General features: G+C 35.9%; 1 protein-coding gene across 2 annotated transcripts in view; it reads left to right on the forward strand.

The window, feature by feature from the left end:
• LOC144966429 (band 4.1-like protein 3) overlaps window positions 1-19,332 on the forward strand; it is a 28,035-nt gene that overhangs the window by 861 nt on the left and 7,842 nt on the right. For both annotated transcript variants that reach the window (XR_013644217.1, XM_078902878.1), the window contains exons 2-13: window positions 2,237-2,455; window positions 4,769-4,882; window positions 6,137-6,179; window positions 7,249-7,324; window positions 8,242-8,286; window positions 9,169-9,348; window positions 11,441-11,528; window positions 12,746-12,898; window positions 13,113-13,210; window positions 14,359-14,561; window positions 15,250-15,483; window positions 18,156-18,433. Coding sequence is in view for 1 of the 2 variants with exons in the window: in XM_078902878.1 (XP_078759004.1) it covers window positions 2,288-2,455; window positions 4,769-4,882; window positions 6,137-6,179; window positions 7,249-7,324; window positions 8,242-8,286; window positions 9,169-9,348; window positions 11,441-11,528; window positions 12,746-12,898; window positions 13,113-13,210; window positions 14,359-14,561; window positions 15,250-15,483; window positions 18,156-18,433 (1,680 nt within the window). In the remaining variant the exon portion in view is untranslated. The remainder of the gene's footprint in view (window positions 1-2,236; window positions 2,456-4,768; window positions 4,883-6,136; window positions 6,180-7,248; window positions 7,325-8,241; window positions 8,287-9,168; window positions 9,349-11,440; window positions 11,529-12,745; window positions 12,899-13,112; window positions 13,211-14,358; window positions 14,562-15,249; window positions 15,484-18,155; window positions 18,434-19,332) is intronic.

The following is a 19,332-nucleotide window of genomic DNA, read 5'->3' on the forward strand; positions in this document are numbered from 1 at the left end:
AGAGATTTAATTCAAGTGGCAATATGAGTGCAGCTGTCAATAACCCCTTAATTGTTAGAGAGGATATGGCAAGTTTATCTTTTTTTTGTGACAGAGTTTTTCTTTTCTTTCTTTTATTGGATAATACATTGATGTGATATGCTTCATATTTCTGAGATTGTGGATGGTTCCTTAAAATCAAGATCTAATTAAAATGTCTTCTTTGTTGTCATTTTTGTTTGGTTGGTGTTTTTTTTTTCTTTCTTTGATATTTGTGTGTGTATGGAGAAGGGGTGGGGGGTTGTTTTGTTATTTTTCTTTTTGTTTTGGGTTTTTAAAAAGTTATTTTTGTTGCTTTGATTAAGATATTTTCATCATGGTAAATAACAAAAATAAGGTATAGAAAACGACATGTACTTTTTTGCAGGTCTGATAACCCAAATTGTTAAGGTCTCATTGCTGTGATGGAGATTATCTCAAGCCAATGTTAAATATTGTCCATTACAACAATGCTAAATCAAGCCCATATACAATAGCATTCGTTTATCAGATCTGCTAATATGCGCACCTTGTATAAAAAAAAGAGATGCCAGAAGAGATGTTAGACTGTTTATTTGACTATGGACTTAACCAATATTCTACTTTGCCATTATTTAGGTAGTTCAGTCTATCCATTTTGATTACTTTCATCATTAATATTTTGCTTCATTTCCCCTCTATTTCATTTATAACCATTTAAATAGCAACTGTATTAAATTTGTGGCCATCATGTATTTAGGGAAAATTCCAGTCGTGAACCTTCACCTCAATCTGCCAATGTTTTGGGATGAACCCGGAGTTGAAAATTGAACTAAAACTAAACATTACGGGCTCCACGCCCTGTTTTTTCTGTATAAAGTATTAGTTCTTTTTTCATACCCTGTTATTCTCAATTTTTGTTCAATATTTTATATAGTCCACAGTTTTTATCACCTTTTTATTCACTTTGATCCGTGAATTTCTCTATAGACAAACAGAAAAATTACTTCCATTGAATCAGTTTTTTAACGAGCCTCAAATTTTGTAATTTTGATTCGATCATTTTCACTTTAAATACTGTTTTTCTGGCATCTGATGCACTCTGACCAGTATGTGCACTTTTACAGGTCTGATAACCCAAATTGTTATGGGCTGATTGTTATAACAATGTTAAATCAAGCCCATAATTGTATTTAACTATCAGACCTGCAAATATGTGCATGTCGATACCAGATACCAGATGATGCCAGATAAAGAGGACAGGGGGTTGGGGGTGTTAGAGCGGCTAATTATAATGTCAGACTTGCCATTTGACATTGATTCATTCTTAAGAATTTACTTCTATGCAACTTAATAAGCAATGGAAAAACTATAAAACAAGTTCATGCATTTAAATATCTTGGATACATAATAACTTCAGATGGCAGATGCAACACAGAAATAAAACGAAGAATTGCAATAGCTAATTTTTAAAAACCACAATATCTCAATGACAACAAAACATAGGGTTTTGAAGGCCTACGTATGGTCAGTATTATTATATGGCTGCGAAAGCTGGACAATTACAGAAGACATTAGAAAGAAACTGGAGGCAGCAGAAATGTGGTTTCTTAGAAGGATGTTAAGAATCTCATGGACAGAGAAGAAAACTAATGAAGAAGTATTAGAGCAAGCTGAAACTAAAAGGCTATTAATTCGTACAATAAGAAAAAGACAAACGCAATTTTTAGGACACCTAAATCGACATAAATGTATTTAACATCTTGCTCTCACAGGAAAGATAGAAGGTAAAAAGAGTAAAGGTAGACCAAGAAAAACATATTTGAATAGTATGAACAGCTGGGTGACAAAGAAAGAGAAGAGTAATATTAGTTTTCTGAGGTCATCTGATCAGAGAGATGAATGGCGTATCATGATCACCGATGTCTGGCACAGACTTGGTATTTGAAGAAGAATTTACTTAAATTTGGAAATATTTGAAGCAGGAAAATGGCACTGATATGGCCTAATTGTGTTGCAAGCGCTGTACTGTAAAACATTTAAAAACAATTGTGAAGCAGCAAAACCAATGTCACAAGTTCAATATAATAATTTTCTCTCTCTCTCTCTCTCTCTCTCTCTCTCTCTCTCTCTCTCTCTCTCTCTCTCTCTCCCTTTCCCTCTCTCTCTCTCTCTCTCCCTCTCTCTCTCTCTCTCTCTCTCTCTCTCTCTCTCTCTCTCTCTCTCTCTCCATGGTTAGGAGCCACTTTTATCCTACTACGCAGGTAATCTTTACTACATCTCGGCTGATATGGCCAATGAAGTCGATGGTGAACATTTCACAAATGGAGGGGATCCCCCTCCTCCCCAAACACACTCAAGGCTGCCCATCATGTCAAAGAACAAAACAAGGATACCTCGTCCAATGGAGTGTAAAGTTTTGTTGTTGAACGGGGAGGAGTACAGCGTTGATGTTGACGTGAGTATGAAATATTGTTCATTTCATTTGTGAATGTTGTATGCTGCAAGCTTGCTTACTATTTCATACAATTTTTTATCCTTGAAGATTTTTTTAAAAACTTGAGCATCTGTATAGGGAAATATTCACTAAACATGCTCAAAGCACTGTACAGGGGGTCCCTAGCGAGCAGCAATATTTAACACGTAGGACGAGACATGACACCTGTATGGCAATATTATACTTTTTTTCCAACAGAGACAAGGCTGTTGACGGCCATATACTCATTTTACACCTGAATGCAATGAGAGAACTTGAGTAAAGAGCCTTTTCCACCAACTCAACTATGCACCGCTCAGTGCAAGACTCGAACCTTGGACCCTCCGATCCTAAGGCACGTGTCATACCACAAGACTGCATTGTTGCACATTGTGAAGGGCATTTGGTATGGATCGATAGCTGGATGCAGGATTAATGCAGCATGTCCTTTGGAACCCTGAAGGAGTTCTACATTTCTATAATTCTTTTATAAGGATGTTATCCAACCAGGATCTGCTTTGGTAGAGATGATAACCCAAAATTTTGTCTGGTTATGCAGACCTGCTACAGTGATGATACTTTTCCGCGGATCCGCGGAAATCCGCGGTTTTCTTTCCTCTCCTCGGTTTTCCTCCTCAGATCCTCGATCCGCGGATATTTCCTTCATTTCCTCCTTTTACTTTTTTTTTTATATAATAAATCTTTAAAAAATACCTCCTTTTTAAAAAAAAAATATATATATATATAAAAAATTTCCTCCTTTTACTGGACTCCGGGCGTTTTAAAATTGTACTCAAAAGAAGTCATGTTGCCTACTTTCCTGTGGTGCAAGAATGTTCTAGGTGAGTTTTCCGTTTTTCCGAGACTTTTCCTCCTTTTTGACTTTTTGTGAGTATCATCACTGCTGCTAACACTCCTAATTTTATCAGGAAATTTCTGAAATAAAGCATTGTGAAGCTCATTGTCATGGTAAATATGTGGAAATGCTATATATATAAAAATAATTTCTTTTTTCTTTTATTCATATGCTCTCATTCTCGATATATCAGGAAATGTGTGGAATGAAATACTGTGAAGCACATTAATCATAGTAAATCTGTGGAAATGCTCTTTTTATTGTTCATATATTTATTTTTATTTTTTTAATTATTTATTTCTTTGCTTTCATTCCCGATTCTCTAATTACTAGCTAAACCCCTTATTTGGGTTGTATTTCATTATTCCAGGAAAAAAAATATTTAAAAACCTCATCATCGTCATCATCATTGCCTCCACCATCATTATCATCCTCACAAGTACCACCACCACCACATTTAAAACAATCATCATCGCCATCATCGTCACCTCCACCATCATCATCATCCTCACACACCACCACCACCACATTTAAAACCATAGTCACCATCATCATCATTTCATTATCATCACATCTCCATTTAAGTTCCTTAATTGTGTCTCTGGAAAGTTGGCGATTAAATATGTGGTGCAACTTGATCCAAGTTTGAAAACATGAGAGCTCCTATGAAATACAAAGTGTGCATGTTGTAAGGTGATTCACCATGATAATACATATAGGGACTCCTTTCCATTGCAGAACACACTACTTTTTTCCACAGCATAATATGGCGGTAGTCCTGTGTCCTCTCCAGTGGGGTGCAAGCAGTTTTTAATCATCCATTTAAACATTCCCTTTATTCATCCCATAGGGGAAATTTGTCTCTATTCCAAGGGAAGACTGGAATAATCCAGGCGTTAGCCGCAGTGCAGCGCTGCAAATTGAGCTAGGGCGAGGTGGCTTACTCAAGGCCACACAGTGCAGTGGCGAGTGATCGAACTCTGTACCTTTCAGGTATGAAGCTAAGACCGTACCGCTGAGCCATGCTCAATAGAAACAATAGAAACAGCAACTCCATAGGACTTTTTAAAAAAAACAATTTGTCAAGGTAAAGGGTGTAAACCAGGTGGAGAAATATATTCTCAAAGAAAGATTTGGTAGCATAAGTCAATTGTTTCTATTTCATCACATTTAATTGTCTTCATCTTTATGACGGATCCTAGTTGGATGTAGCCCCCTTGATAACCCAACGGAACCCCTTTCTGGTTTTTACCTGTGCCATGCATTCTGCTTTGTTGTTGTTTACCCCATCCAGTCCACTATGTCTTGAGACCAACTCCTTGGCCTACCTCTGCTCTGCTTGCTCTCGCAGGCACCCACCCTCTATGCAAAGCTTTCCAATGGATAAGTGTATGGAGTATTTTAATGGATCAACCGATTTATCCATTCTTCATCCCCAGAAACGGTCAATTGGACAGCTCTTGTATGAAAGAGTTTGTGATTACATTGATTTGCTAGAACGTGACTACTTTGGACTACGTTTCAAAGAGCCATCAGATCCTGAAAATATCAAGGTAAAAAAAAATAAAATAAAATAATCATATGTAATCTATTGTCACAAAATGGTTTTATTCCATTTTAAGCTCATCCTATAAAATTTTAGTTCAATGAAATGCATATATTGGGGAGAATGAGTTTGATATCCTCAAACAACTCACATTTTGAAAGGGGGTCCTGATAGCTCAGTTGGTAGAGCACTGGCTTCACAAGAAAAGGGATTGAGATTAATCCCAGGTGAAGTCGAGATTTCTTTCTGACCCTCTCCCCTTCTGTCCACCCAGTGGTGATTAGGTAGCTGGGTTTGTTAGATCTGGTGTAAAGTGCTTTGCAATAGACTAGTGTCCTATCCTAATGGTAGCAAGCAATTACGATTGTCTGTTTCATGCTGTAGAAACCGGGAAAAACTCCAGCTCCTTGGACCTAATGGCTCTGAAAGACAACTAAAGATCATTTTAAAAACATGTTTTTTTTTTTGTCTAGCTCATTCAGATAAGATACCGTTTTGATGTGGTGGAGTGCATATGTTCAATTTGTTAAATAGCTTAATTAGCAAATTCAAGTTTTCATTCACTGTGTTACCAAGGTTCACTAACCCAGAATTTAGTTTGATGGCGGGGTATTAGATATCTCCTCTTCCCCCCCCCCCCCCCCCTCTCTCTCTCTCTCTCTCTCGCTCTCTCTCTCTATGTATCTCTCTCTCTGTATCTCTCTCTCTCTCTCTTCCTCTCTCTCTCTCTCTCTCTCTCTCTCTCTCTCTCTCTCTCTCTCTCTCTCTCTCTCTCTCTCTCTCTCTCTCTCTCTCATTTTTTATGCTCACCAACAACCCATCTAACTTAGTGTTATTAACTCTGTGTAATGCGTGTAATAAAAAGTAATTAAAAGACAAGGCTATCCTTTTCAAAAGGTCAATGGGTCGGGGTGATGTGACCTTTTCTACCTTTGTAATGTTGGTGTTGGGAATGTAGATGGATTAGTCTGTCAGACAAGATGGAAGTCTGGACTGAATATGAATAGGGATGACTCTCTCTCTCTCTCTCTCTCTCTCTCTCTCTCTCTCTCTCTCTCTCTCTCTCTCTCTCTCTCTCTCTCTCTCTCTCTCTCATATATTCTCTTCATTCATCCCTTAAACTCATCTTTGATTTTGTTTGTTATTTTTTTTTTTTTTATTTTTTTTTTTTTTGGGGGGGGGGGGTCAGAAATGTCTTCTCTTTGGTGTTTTGTGCATTTAATTTCTATTTTATTTTCAATTTGTTTCCCTTTTCTTTCAGTACTGGCTGGATCCAAACAAGAAGATCACAAAACAGAAAAAGCGTAATTTTTTTTTTTTTTTTTTTTTTTTTTTAGAACGAGGATGAGTCCGAAACATTTTCATTTCAAATTATTGAAACATAATAGAATATTTCACCATTGTGTCACATGTACGAATTTTAATTACGTCAATAATGTGATACTGAAATGTTGCTTTAGATTCTTTTAAAAAATATGAATGAATTGTTTGATTTAATTTCTTTTCTAAATCATCAAATTTGTACTGAAATCAAAATATTGGTATTAACAAGTTTTTAATAAAAGTTATCTTTCAAAGATTTTAGTGTTCTTTGCAGCAAATGTCATTCATTATGATGGAGAATTTTTATGACAATGGTCAATAAGTCGCATATATTTTGATGATAGCGAGGGTTTTTTTAAATTGATCTTTCATGTAGCACAATATCCACCAGCAACATTTAACATGTAGGACGAGACATGACGCCTGTTAGGCAATATTACAATTTTTTTTCAGATAGAGACAACGCTGTTAACGGCCAGGTACTCATTTTTACACCTGAGTACGGTGAGAGAATGTGGGTAAAGAGCCTTCTTCAAGGACTCAACTATGCGCGAGCGAGGCTCGAACCCAGGGCCTTCCAATCCGGAAGCGAGTGTCATACCACTAGACCACATAGTCACACCTAAAGAGAAAACCTTTATCAAGATATACAGACCCCAAAGTTACCTGCATTTGTCACAATTGCAAATAAGCTCCCTCTACTTCGTATCACACTATTTCGCACTGCAGTTCCGAATTGGGTTACAAATGATGAATCACATTGTGACTGTCAGTTCATGTTCGATTGTCATGAAGGCTAGACGTGTCTTGTTTTGTCTAATTAATTAATGCAAATAATTGTTTTTTCCTTATTCGAATTGGATTTTTTATATATTGTTTTGAATTAAATCTCTATTAGAACAATGATAGGACATTCTGTGAATAGCTGTTGCAATATCCAATTCTTTTTTTCCGTTAGTAAACGTTTACGGCTAGCCAAAACTCAAGTTCAAAAGCTAGATTTTTATTTTTTTAATATTGTTGGATTTTTTTTTTGTTTTGTTGTTGCAGATGGCAAAATGGAATTTGAGTTTGCCCTTAAATTCTATCCACCTGATCCGACCCAATTGGCAGAGAGTTTAACCAGGTAAATCTGGCCCATTGCATCAGCCTGATGTTATGTCTGAGGAGCTTGATAAAAATATTAAAAACACAAATTTCAGAGCATTTATATAGCGCAATAACCACTAAATGTGCTTAAAGCCCTTTACAAGGGGTCCCTAACCAAAAGCAATACTTAACATGTAGCACAAGACATTGATGCTTGTTAGGCGATATTACAGTTTTGGGGGTTTTTTTGCAGATAGGGACAATGCTGTTAATGACCAGGTACCCATTATATACCTAATACTGTGAAAAAATGTTAGTAAAGAGCCTTTTCCAAGGACTCAACTATGTGCTGCTTAGGTCAGGACTCAAATCCTGGACCTTCAGATCGGAAGGCGTGTCATATCACTAGACCACATAGCGGTATTAAATAAATTATATGAATTACAACATGTCGGTCTTTTGGTTTCAAGAAACTATTTTCACTCTCCTCATTTTAAACACTTGACTGTATAATGTCAAAAATAACACCCGTCTAAAATGAAAATGGTAAGGATGTTGATTTACTGACTTGATCCAAATTTATCTAAATTCCTATTATTCTTTTTGTTCCCCTCCCCCTTCTATTAAGCAGGTTTTCAGTCACCACTGTGTACCATCCATTTATTGTTTCATTTGCCTCCGATAAGGGGCTTTTGTTTGTTTTGTTTTTAATGTTTTGTTTTGTTTTTTTGTTCTTTTTTTTCGGGGGGGGGGGGGTATTTTATTTTATAAGTATTAGGGGGCGGGGGGGGGGAAGTTGTTTATTTGGTTTTTTTTATTCTTTGCTTGTTTCAGTTACTCTCTCTCTCTCTCTCTCTCTCTGTCTGTGTCTTTTTTTCTTTCTCTCTCTCTTTTTTTTATTGCTCAAATATCTTCTTGGTTGTAATGAGTTTCAAATTTTGCCATCGGTTTCAGATATCTTGTCAGCTTACAGATTAGAAGAGATATCATCAGTGGAAAGTAAGTATCCTCTGGAAATTATATATATATATATATATATATATATATATATATATATATAAAGGAATTAGTTAATTCACTCAATCCTAGAGATTGTTACTACTTTTCAAAATAGTTTTATTCAACTATTGTTAACATGCAAAACTAAAAACATTAACTTTGAAACTACGCCTATAATTTGTCTCAGAAAATAATGTAATAAATAGGCATGGGGTAAAAGTAACCCGGGTAAACTACGGATATAGTCGGTGTTAGGGTTGAGAGAGTTAACTTGAAGAGAAAAATTATGATGACATATCCAAAATAGATTTATTATAGGTATATTATTTGCATTCTTTGCTCAATCTTCCATTTATTTTCTGTTATTTTTTTTATATGTTAGGTTTTTATATGTTTGCTTAAGGTGTGAGGAGGAAGAGGTGAGACTGGTGGTCTTTTCTTCGCATTCGGACAATGCTTCCACATTTTACAACTATTTTTTTCTGGATTCTAGATGTCCAAGAAAATGAATCTTGATTTCATCTATTTTTATTTGCTTCCTTTACCCTGTCTTAGTAACCTGGTTTCTATGATAAGTAACCTATTTTACCATACATAATCTATAATATATATATATATATTACTGATTTTAAATCAGATTTTATTAAGAAAATATACATCATTATTTTTCACATTATTACTTTTATATTTTGTTGTCATTATTACTAGTAGTTGTTATGTATAAAAGATATATTCAATTCAATTTTAAAAAGGTATTTAAATTTATAACATCAGTTGTTGTAGAATACATCTTGGACCATTGCACTATTGATTTTGTTGGCAGTCACTAGTTTTAGATACAATCAAGTAACTACATTCATCTCTCTCGCTTGTTTCCTCCAGGTTACCTTGTTCATTGGCCACCCATGCTATGCTGGGCTCGTATGCTGTACAGACAGACTTGGGAGATTACGACCCCTTAGACCATGGAACAGGCATTGATTACATACGGGAGATGCCCTTTGCACCAGAACAAACAGATGAATTGTTGTACAAAATTGGAGAACTGCATAAGCAGCACAAGTAAGAGATTTGATAAGCTCACAGGCATAAGAGCTGTACAAAATTAAATGCTGACATTTGCAGAAATCCCATGTTCCAAGTATCGTATACAAAAAAATTTCATATCATCAAAATTTCATTGCAACTACAGTTGTCATTTGATTTGAACATTTTATGGTATTTGACATAATGATAACACATTTGAAGTTTGAAATACAACTCAAAAAAATGAATTAAGTAAATTGATAAGTGTCTTCTCCAATTTATGTTTTAAAATATTTAAAAACCTTCTCACCCGTAATCAGCAGGCCTGCCATCAGTTCTGGTTAAACTGGTTTAATCCTGTTTTGTTTTTGTTATTTTTTTTTTTGGGGGGGGGGTGTTTAAAGTTAAATCCTGTTGTTCCGAATTCAGGGATAAAGTTCCAATTTATGGATTGAAAGTACTGTACAGAGATATAAGATTTTTTTAAATGATTAATTTATGTTCTGAAACTGCAAACCTGTTCAACCTCGTATAGACCATGGAATTGTTATTATATCAGTTCGTTTTTTGACAAAAAAATCTTGATTATGTCATTTCAATATTTTATTTTAAACTTTTTGACTGCCTTTCAAACAGATGAAAAAAAAATGTAATTATTTTGATTTGGAAAGAAAAATTCTCGGTTTTGCTTTTTAAAAAAATCCTAGTTTTTGACCTCACAGGTCCCAGGTTGACTGTTGGGAAGGCTGGTAATTTTAAATGTCTTGGTCCCCATTAAATATCCCCCCCCCTTGTTTCTTATTTTTAACAATCTTAACATGTATGCGTCATTTCTTTTTGTTTTTAGTGTTGTCTGACTTATTCATATCAAAGCTATTGAAATGATAATAATGTATGCAATGTGTTGAAGCATATATGAATTTCTATTGTTAGTTATAAGTTTATTCTCTGACTTATATTCATTTTTTTTATTCTGTAAAGGTTAAAAATATTGTTATGATTGTGTGAATGGGTAGGATTGTGGCCTTGATACTTTGTAATTCAAAAAAAAAAAATCTTTGTGCGTATCTCTTCATTTTGGATCCGTTTATCTTGCCCAGAACAGAAAGTTTCGACCATGATTATACAAATACCTGTAAAAAGGGGAAACGAGGGGCAGCATAGTATAGCTTGGTCTTTACTCTTACCCTGAAGGTTCCAAGTTCAATTCCCCACTGAGCTATGTGACCTTAGCAAGTCACCAGCCTGGCCTAGCTCAATATGATGCTCTGCTCCACAGCTGACACATGGATTATTCCAGTCTTCCCATGAATAGACCTTAAAGACACTCGCTTTTGGATCAGAAGATCCTAGGTTCGAGCCTCGCTCGGCGCATGGTTGAGTCCTTGGAAAGGGCTCTTTACTCACATTCTCTCACCATACTCAGGTGTAAAATGAGTACCTGGCCGTTAACAGCGTTGTCTCTGTCCGAAAAAAAAATTTTAATATCACCTAACAGGCGTCATGTCTTGTTCTACATGTTAAGTGTTGCAGTTGGTTAGGGACCCCTTGTAACGCGCTTTGAGCATGTTTAGTGGATATTGCGCTATATAAAATGTAAAGATTTTTTTGTTTTTTAAAAGTAAAATTCCCCCATTTGGATGATGAATAAAGGAGAATTTTAATTAATTTGTTGTCTGTGTTTTTTGGGGCTTTTTTTTGTTTGTTTTTTTGGGGAGGGGGAGGAGGGTTGTATATATGCACTTATGAGAGAGAATGAGAAGAAGAGGATTTGGGGCCAGCTGTGAGAAGAGATAAAATTTCAAGGGTGAGCAGATGGTAGACTGTAAAGCGATCAGCTTTAAATAAAGTTTAAATTCTGGTGGGCGCTCTTAAACATTTAAAAAATGATGCTGGACTTTCATTGTCACAACTTAAGAAAGCAATTGAGATTACGACATCAACTACCACAAAAACAGAAAGTTGGCATAGTCTGAGAAAAAACAGTAGCAGACATTGATAGCAAACGAAAAAAGGTAGAAGGAGATGAAGAAAGAAGAAGAAAAAGGGCTCTTTTACAGATTTTCGCTGATTGTGTTGTACTTTTAAAAAATATTATAACAACACTGGCAACCTTTTTTTTCTTCAGGGGACAGACACCAGAAGATGCAGAATTACATTACCTTGAATATGCCAAGAAAATTGCTTTATATGGCATTGACTTGCACCGAGCGAGGGTGAGTAGGACAAAAATGCTTACTTTACAAACCAGATCTATTTCTACCATCTCGTCATTTATACAACTATATACTATTGATATGTCAGTTTTACAAGATGAATCCCTATTTTTGACTTGGATGTAGATAGGTTTTTAGAGTATAATTTCAGATTACTGGTTTGTTTCTCTTTCTTTTTCCGAAGACAATGTGATTCGATATTCAAAGAGAAGTTTCTGGGTGGGGCTCCCGACCTCCCATAGTGGGCAGGGAGGTACTCGCTGTGTTTTCTATACCCCTCTATCTGTTTTCCAATTTTTTCTGTCTTTTTCTTGGAATGAGATTACTTAGTTTTGTCATGACCCTGGTCGGAGAACTTGGCTGGGAGGGAAACTGTCGAATGTATACTTATTGTTTTGGGAGATGATTTTTTTTTTCATTGTAAATCATCTCTCTGTTATGTACTGTTATTTTTAACATTTTTAACATATGCTTTGTAAACATTTGAGTGTATTCCTCTTAGTGGGGACATGTGCTGGTGTCTGGGTGAGACTATTGGGTGATCTAAAACTAAGTAGGTACACTGATAGTATGCTCTGGGAATCTACATCCGTTCCCTATTTGAACCATTCCCCCTTTGTCTTACTTTTTCCTCAAGTCCTTTTAATAGTACAACTAGAATGTTTTAACTATCGAATTTTCTGTCTTTTTTCTGGCCCTGATGTGACCTAAATGTGTTGCAAGCACCATAAAACCCTTAAAACCAACAAACAAAATGAAGTTTGAGAAGATATATGGCCTCCAATGAGTCATGACCTGAATACAATGGACTACAGTATTTGGTCAATGATATCCAATATAGTCTATGATGGTCATTCGCAGAGTTAAAAGAGTCAATATAATATGCAAGGGTTTGAATTGCAAAGTCATAAAGCAAAAATGGGATATCATCAGTTGACATCAAAATTTGAGAATTACATCCCAAATCTGTGATGTAATAAATTAACCATGCATTTATTAAATACCTTAAAATTCCTTAAAATTTGTGTACATAAATTTCAATAAATCGGTTTGATTGTGGTAAAATTTCAGGCTAGCGTCATTTATAGTTGGACGGCTTTAGACTTCTAAACTTTTTCAGTTTTTCTTTTTCTCACACCTGTTATATAGTTATTTAAATAATGTTTCCACAAAGAACATAGGACACGAAGGATTAAAAACTTTTTGTTTCATTGCAGGACTCTGATTATGTGGACATTCTGATCGGTGTAGGTGCTACTGGGATTTCTATCTTTCGTGACAATTTGAGAATCAACAGATTTGTCTGGCCAAAGATTCTCAAGATTTCTTACAGAAGAAATAAATTTCTGCTGAGAATAAGACCTGCTGAGGTAAATACTTCACATCTATATTTGTTTGAAATATTTATCTGTCATAAAGAGGGATTTGCTTTACTTAATTTTATTTTTATTCACACTTGTGTGTGCCTTGTTGGTGGAATTTACCAGACTTTTTCGTTTGTCTTTTAATTAGTTCAACGTTTCATCGGACTTGAAGGTTTCTTTCTTTACATGTGTTTCTAAATGATAACTGTCTTTGTTTCAGTTTGATGCTTATGAAAGTTGGATAGCCTTCAAACTTCCAAATAATAAAATGGCCAAGCGACTGTGGAAAATTGCTGTAGAACATCACTCTTTCCTCAGGTGTGTAGATGGACTTTTAATTTGAATTGAGATATTTTGGCTTGAACATTAAATGTATGCCTAACATGAAAAGAATTCAACTTATAAATGGAAATGTAAAATCATAAATGGTGACCAGAATTCAAATTCACAAAAAATATGTTATTGATACACGCACTAGGTTTGATGTTGATAAAGTTGTGGGGTGTAGAAAAGTTCTAGAATGTCAGAGAAAGAAACTTGACACTCACACTTCCACTTTTTAGGCTCTGTACACTCTGCATTTCCCAGGAGGGAAAACAAAGCGATGTGATTCATGTGTGATATCAACAGTGCTAATCGTCTCAGATCCTTATGCTTCACCTAAATAACAGTTAGTACCAGTCAAGCAGCGAGCCACTACCAATCTCAAAATAAATGTTATTAAGTTATAGCGCTCTTCTCTGTTTGAGATGACACAAACATATCAAAACATGGAGACAGGTTTTAAAACTCCTCGTTTAATTTGATTTTTCTAAAACCCATTTCTCTAGTGTCTGGTTTCAAGAATATTAAAAATTTTATGTATAAATTTAAAGACTGCTTCATTATCAAAATTGTCTTATTGTAAAATGAAATAAACTGCATTTACCAAGTGCCTTGTTCCATTTGCATAGGCTCAAGCTTCAGCATATATATATATATATCCTTGCAAGAATTCCAATCCATTCTTAGAGTAAGGGAGATAACTATTATTAGTCGACCTGCCCACTAACACAAAACCCATATCTTGTCTTTGAATTAACAAAACTTGAGCTTTTTTATAGAGCGCAATATCCACTAAACGTGCTCAAAGTGCTTAACAAAAGGTCCCTGGCCAACAGCAACACAAGACATGAACGAGACATGACGCCTGTTAGGCGACATTTTTTTTTTCTGACAGAGACAGCGCTGTTAACGGCCAGGAACTCATTTTACACCTGAGTACGGTGAGAGAATGTGAGTAAAGCGCCTTTTCCAAGGACTCAACTTTGTGCTGAACGAGGCTCGAACTCAGGACCTTCCGATCCGAAAGTGAGTGTCATACCACAAGACCACATAGCCGCACAAAGTTATTAGTATGTTTTTAAAAAACACTACAATAAACAAAATTCTGCTTTCATTTATTTCTTATCATTCTCATTCTTCAGACTTAGATCAGCTGATGATGCCAGAAAAAGAACTGGTTTCCCAAGGTTCGGATCCAAATATCGTTACTCTGGACGAACCCTGTACCAGACCCGTCTGAATGCATCGATGGCAGATAGGCCCTCTAAGCAGTTTGAAAGAGCACACAGTAACAGATCTCTTAACTCTGTGTTAAACAACAACAGGAGTAGGAGCCAAGATAATTGTAAGTTGACTAATCTTGATTTTATTGTTTTTGTTTTGTTTTGTATTTTATTGTTTGTTTGTTTGTTTGGGGTTTTTAAAAATTATTTGTTTGTTTTTGTTTTTTTTATCGTTTGTTTTTTTTTTTAGATATTATTTTCGTCCTCTTTGCAATCATCTGTCGCTAATACAGGAAAATAAATTACATTTTGTGTCAAAAGGCAGAGAGGCATAAGTTGCGTTTTGTGGAAATAAACTATCGGTACAGTCTTTGCTCTATGTTTAGTAAACATGTGTTTGGCGTTTATGATGGTTTGTCAGATGATAAAAATAAATCATCAAATAAAATATAATTCCATTTTTTATTCATTACTAAGAGAGAAATTTGTCTTTATGGTATTTTATGATCTCATGATTTGATCTACAACTGTGTCTGGGAGTAGGGACCCAAGAAGTTTTTTTACATGCAATTTAAACTCTATGATTTTGGTGAATGTAAGATTGTAGGTCAAAATTACAATGTCCTTTCTTCTTTGACTTGAAAAGTGTTATTCTTCTAAAAGAAAGTTGGAGTATTAAAAAAAACATTTCAGTGGTTTTCATATTTCTATTTCAAAGTCAAAATACCCAAATTATGTGTTGTTATTGATAAAGTGTCCCTCATCTTTCTCTTTTTTTTTTTTTTTTTCCTTTTCTTTCTTATAATACAGTAAATTACAGAGAACCTTACAGACACCAAATGACTGGAAATCATGAATACAATAAAAATTCATCCGACTATTTTGAATTGGAGAGAAACCATGAACAGCAAGGGTCACCAAGAAACAGAGCTCCCGTTGTGCCTGTGGATAAATTTGAAGATGGCCGGACTCCACTGCAATCGCCAGCACCAAACTTACAACCACCGCAGTTTCCCCCTACACAAAGAAATGACGACGATCGAGGTGGGTCTCTTTGTATTGTGGTGCAAAGAGCAAGATAATGAAAATTAGAGATGAAAGAATTGTTGTTATAAGGGTCCCATTTAAGTTCATGCTTACTTTTCTTATACTTCCAGTGTTGCTGTCTTCTTTTTTCTTTTTTTTTTTTTTGGTCCTCTAACTCAAACTAAAAAACTAGTGTCAACTGTTTTACATAATGAAACTATTACTTCGAGGTCAAGAAATCGTGCCAAATTGGTCCAAGTTTCACGTCATTATTATTATTATTAGTACCATCAATAACATCATCACCATTATTATTATTATTAGAGTAGATTCAGGCTTACCGGCCACACAAGCCTTATCTGTGGTCGTCTCAGAGAATGGAAGACTGCTGGCCAGAAATAAGGCCAATGCTGTATAGTGATGTCGTAAAATGTAACGCCCAAGTGGCCGGTTTCAGGTGAACCAGCCGATTTTGCACCCTAAGCAGTCTTATCCATGTTCTCCGCGCAAAATGTTATTCGTGACATTTTGGTACTACCGGACACTTATGGAACTTTAAGGTCCAACCGACCACCCAACTTGGGCAAACCGGACACCCTTCACGGATGTTGAAAAACACTGTTTCCTTTTGTTTTTTTAATAGTTTTCAATTCATAAACAGTTACAACAGATCCATAGGCTCAGTTGGTAAAATATCTGCCGGGTCATTGGTCAATTTAGGGTTCGATTCCAGCATTCCAAGGACTTTGAAGGACTCTTTCCATAAATTGGCAGACTGTTTCCTTCCCCCAAGACAACTGCCATATATTTTCATAAGTAGCTAGACTAGATCTAGACATCTAAATAGGTAAATAAACCCGTTTATGTTCATTTTCAACAGAGAAAGACAAAAATAATTTATTCAAAACAATTAATATGGTACATAATCATAACGCAACATGTCACTTGCACAATGTTTGGTTATCGGAGCCGACTTGATGGGGTTGCTTGGAAGAAATGTCGGCAATGATGACTGAACCTCCCAGGTAGAAAGGGAAGCCAGTCTCGTCGCAATTGAAGACGTTGCTGGGGGGGGGGGGGGGGGGGCTTGGTAATGTCAATGCCATTTGACATTAGCGATGTCCGCATGGTGTGGAACCACCCACGAATCTTTCCTTCTGATACCTGGGCGCGTTGTTCCCCAAGGGATATCGCTTTTCTCTCCCGCACCTCCCCCTTGTGTCTCTCCATGAATGCTTTGTACCAGTAATATCCTGGCTTGTTGTTTTTGAAGGGGGTCTCTCTGCCTTCAGCATTCATTATTCTCTGCACCTCCAGGCACAGCTGCTCCCTGTCCTTCCCTTCACCTGCACTGGCACAGGCTACCATCCACTTGACTAGTTTCTTCTCCTCCTCTGTGGCCAACACTGTATGAGATACCCTATAGACGGGGTATTTTCCAGCCATCTTGTCAATCAGAGTTGATTTCGGGACAGAGTAGGTCGCAGCGGCCTTGCGGAATGACAGATTTTTGGTGCGGATGGCATCAAGTGCAGCATCCACACTCTTTTCAGTATACTTTGATCGCGGCATCTTGGTGCCTGTAACAATGTGAAAAAATTAACTTTATTTAGATATTTGAACTTCATTTTCATAGACTGGCTAGTCTAATAATGTAAATTTTCCTTTACCATGGTGAACATAATATAATTTTAGGGAGGCCTTCCGAAAGCTCCTACATCCCCAGTATTTTTTTATAATGTTCTAGTAGAGGGTTTGGGAGGGGGAAAAGTTTTATTTTTAAAGTCTCCCCCTTCCCAAACCCCCTACCAGAACATTATAAAAAAAGTTTTCCCCCTCCCAAAACATAATACTGGGAATGTAGGTGTAGACGCTTTCGGAAGGCCTCCCTAATTTTATAATAATAATAATAATAATAATTATCATGATAAACATAGACCGGTCAGCAGAAATACAAGGAAAGCATTGCAACAAATAATATTATAGACGTCTAGAATAATAATAAACAATTTAATCAACCCGGCCGGTTTCACCTGAATCGTTAAAATTTTCTTTGGTCAAACCGCCCCCCCCCCCCCCCCCCCCCCCCCCCCCCCCACCACTGGAGCTAAAATGAAAACCGAACATCATCAGACGATCTAACCACAATCAAACGATCCTAAAATAGCATGTAGTGCAGTGGTTGAGCCGAAACTCCTTAATAAAGACGTATAAATAGCTTAAATAGCAACTTCCTTCCACACCTTGCAACCCATAACAAAGAACGGGATACTTACGTTTTGTGAGAAATATCTCGATGTAAACATGATTCTTTGACTACTCCTAGATTGCACTCATTGAAACGGCGAGAAAAACGTCACACGAGACATCTGCTTAGTTACTAGAAATATGCACCGGGGAAAAAACAAAAGGAAATTAGACATTGAGTCGGGTAGCGTCCGGTTTGACCTGAATCTACTCTATTATTATTATTATTATTTTTATTATTATTATTATTATTATTATTATTATTATTAATATTATTATTAATTTTATTATTATTGATATTATTATTATTATTATTATTATTATTATTATTATTATTATTATTATTATTATTATAGTTATTATTGAGAAATGCAATTAATTTGAAAAGGTTTTTTTTTTTTATTATATTTTTTTCATAATTTTTATTTTTTCTCCCATTTTAGATGAAGATGCTGAAAACACATCTTTGGAAGACAGACTGCCCTCAGTTCCACAAGATTCTCCACAGGAAAACAGGAAGTCCCAGTTTGAAACTTTCCGTGGCGTGGAGACGCCTTTGGCCGCTTTGGTTAAGAAAAGGGATGAAGAAGATGAAGAGAAAGTCAGAAAGTTGGACCATAGCCCAAGAGGCAGCCTGGACTCTCTTGATTTGGAAGACAGGCAGAACAAAGGAAAACCAGCCATCGCTCCCAAACCTGGGAAAAAGCCACCTGTTGCCAAAGTGAGTAAATTTTAAATTAGAGAAAATCCTTCATACCGGTGGAGAAAAATAATTAAAATGAAAAAAAAGAAGCAATGTATTGAGTAAAGGTTTCAAATGTGAATTCAATGGAATTTTCGTACAGCACCAATTTTTATTTCTTCCAAATATGTTTTGTCTACCAAACAATGAAAGGTAGCAACATTTTCTCTTCTTTTTTTTTTTGTTCTTCAGTCCTCTGTTTTGCTAAAATGTCAATTTATTTATTTATTCGGGTTCTCAAAAGTGTCTGATTTTTTAATTCTTTTATCTGTATTTTTATTTGTATTTGTATTTAATCGCTCGAGCCCGTGACAACGGGGTAAAGCTCTATATAAATGCCATTTATTATCGTTATTTGTTGTTGTTTTTAGAAAAGATATATTTTTTATTTGTATTTTTGTTATCTCCTTATAATCATATTTCTCTCAATGATCTTATGTCTACCGACATTACAGTGCATCATTTTTTAGAACTATTATCGAATCACATATTGCATTTTCAAATGCAGTTCTAAGTTTACAGTGCAACTCCTGGATAATGACACCACCCGGGATCAAGATGGTAGGAATAGGGGGTGTGGTGAGACCCGTGACACCGATGCAATGGGCAGACCAGTGTCTGTGATAAGATGCAGCCTCACCACATTAGAATGTGTATTTTTCCTGTTTAAGAAGGTTTTACCAGTTACACTTTCACTCTCTGATGTGTATTGTCATTGTTTTGATCGTAATCAGTGCTCAGCAGACCTGTCACAGGCTACTTTCAAGACCATATAAGAGTGATAAATCAAGGAGCAGGCACTGGTATAAGATAAAGATCATTAAAACTGTGCCTGGCAACGTTTCATACAAGTTTTCTCAGATCTTTATTTCAAAGAC

The sequence above is a fragment of the Berghia stephanieae genome, chromosome 1 (genome assembly GCF_034508935.2).
Source record: "Berghia stephanieae isolate SIO BIC M18660-M18661 chromosome 1, UCSD_Bste_1.3, whole genome shotgun sequence".
In the NCBI taxonomy this organism is placed as follows: domain Eukaryota; kingdom Metazoa; phylum Mollusca; class Gastropoda; order Nudibranchia; family Aeolidiidae; genus Berghia; species Berghia stephanieae.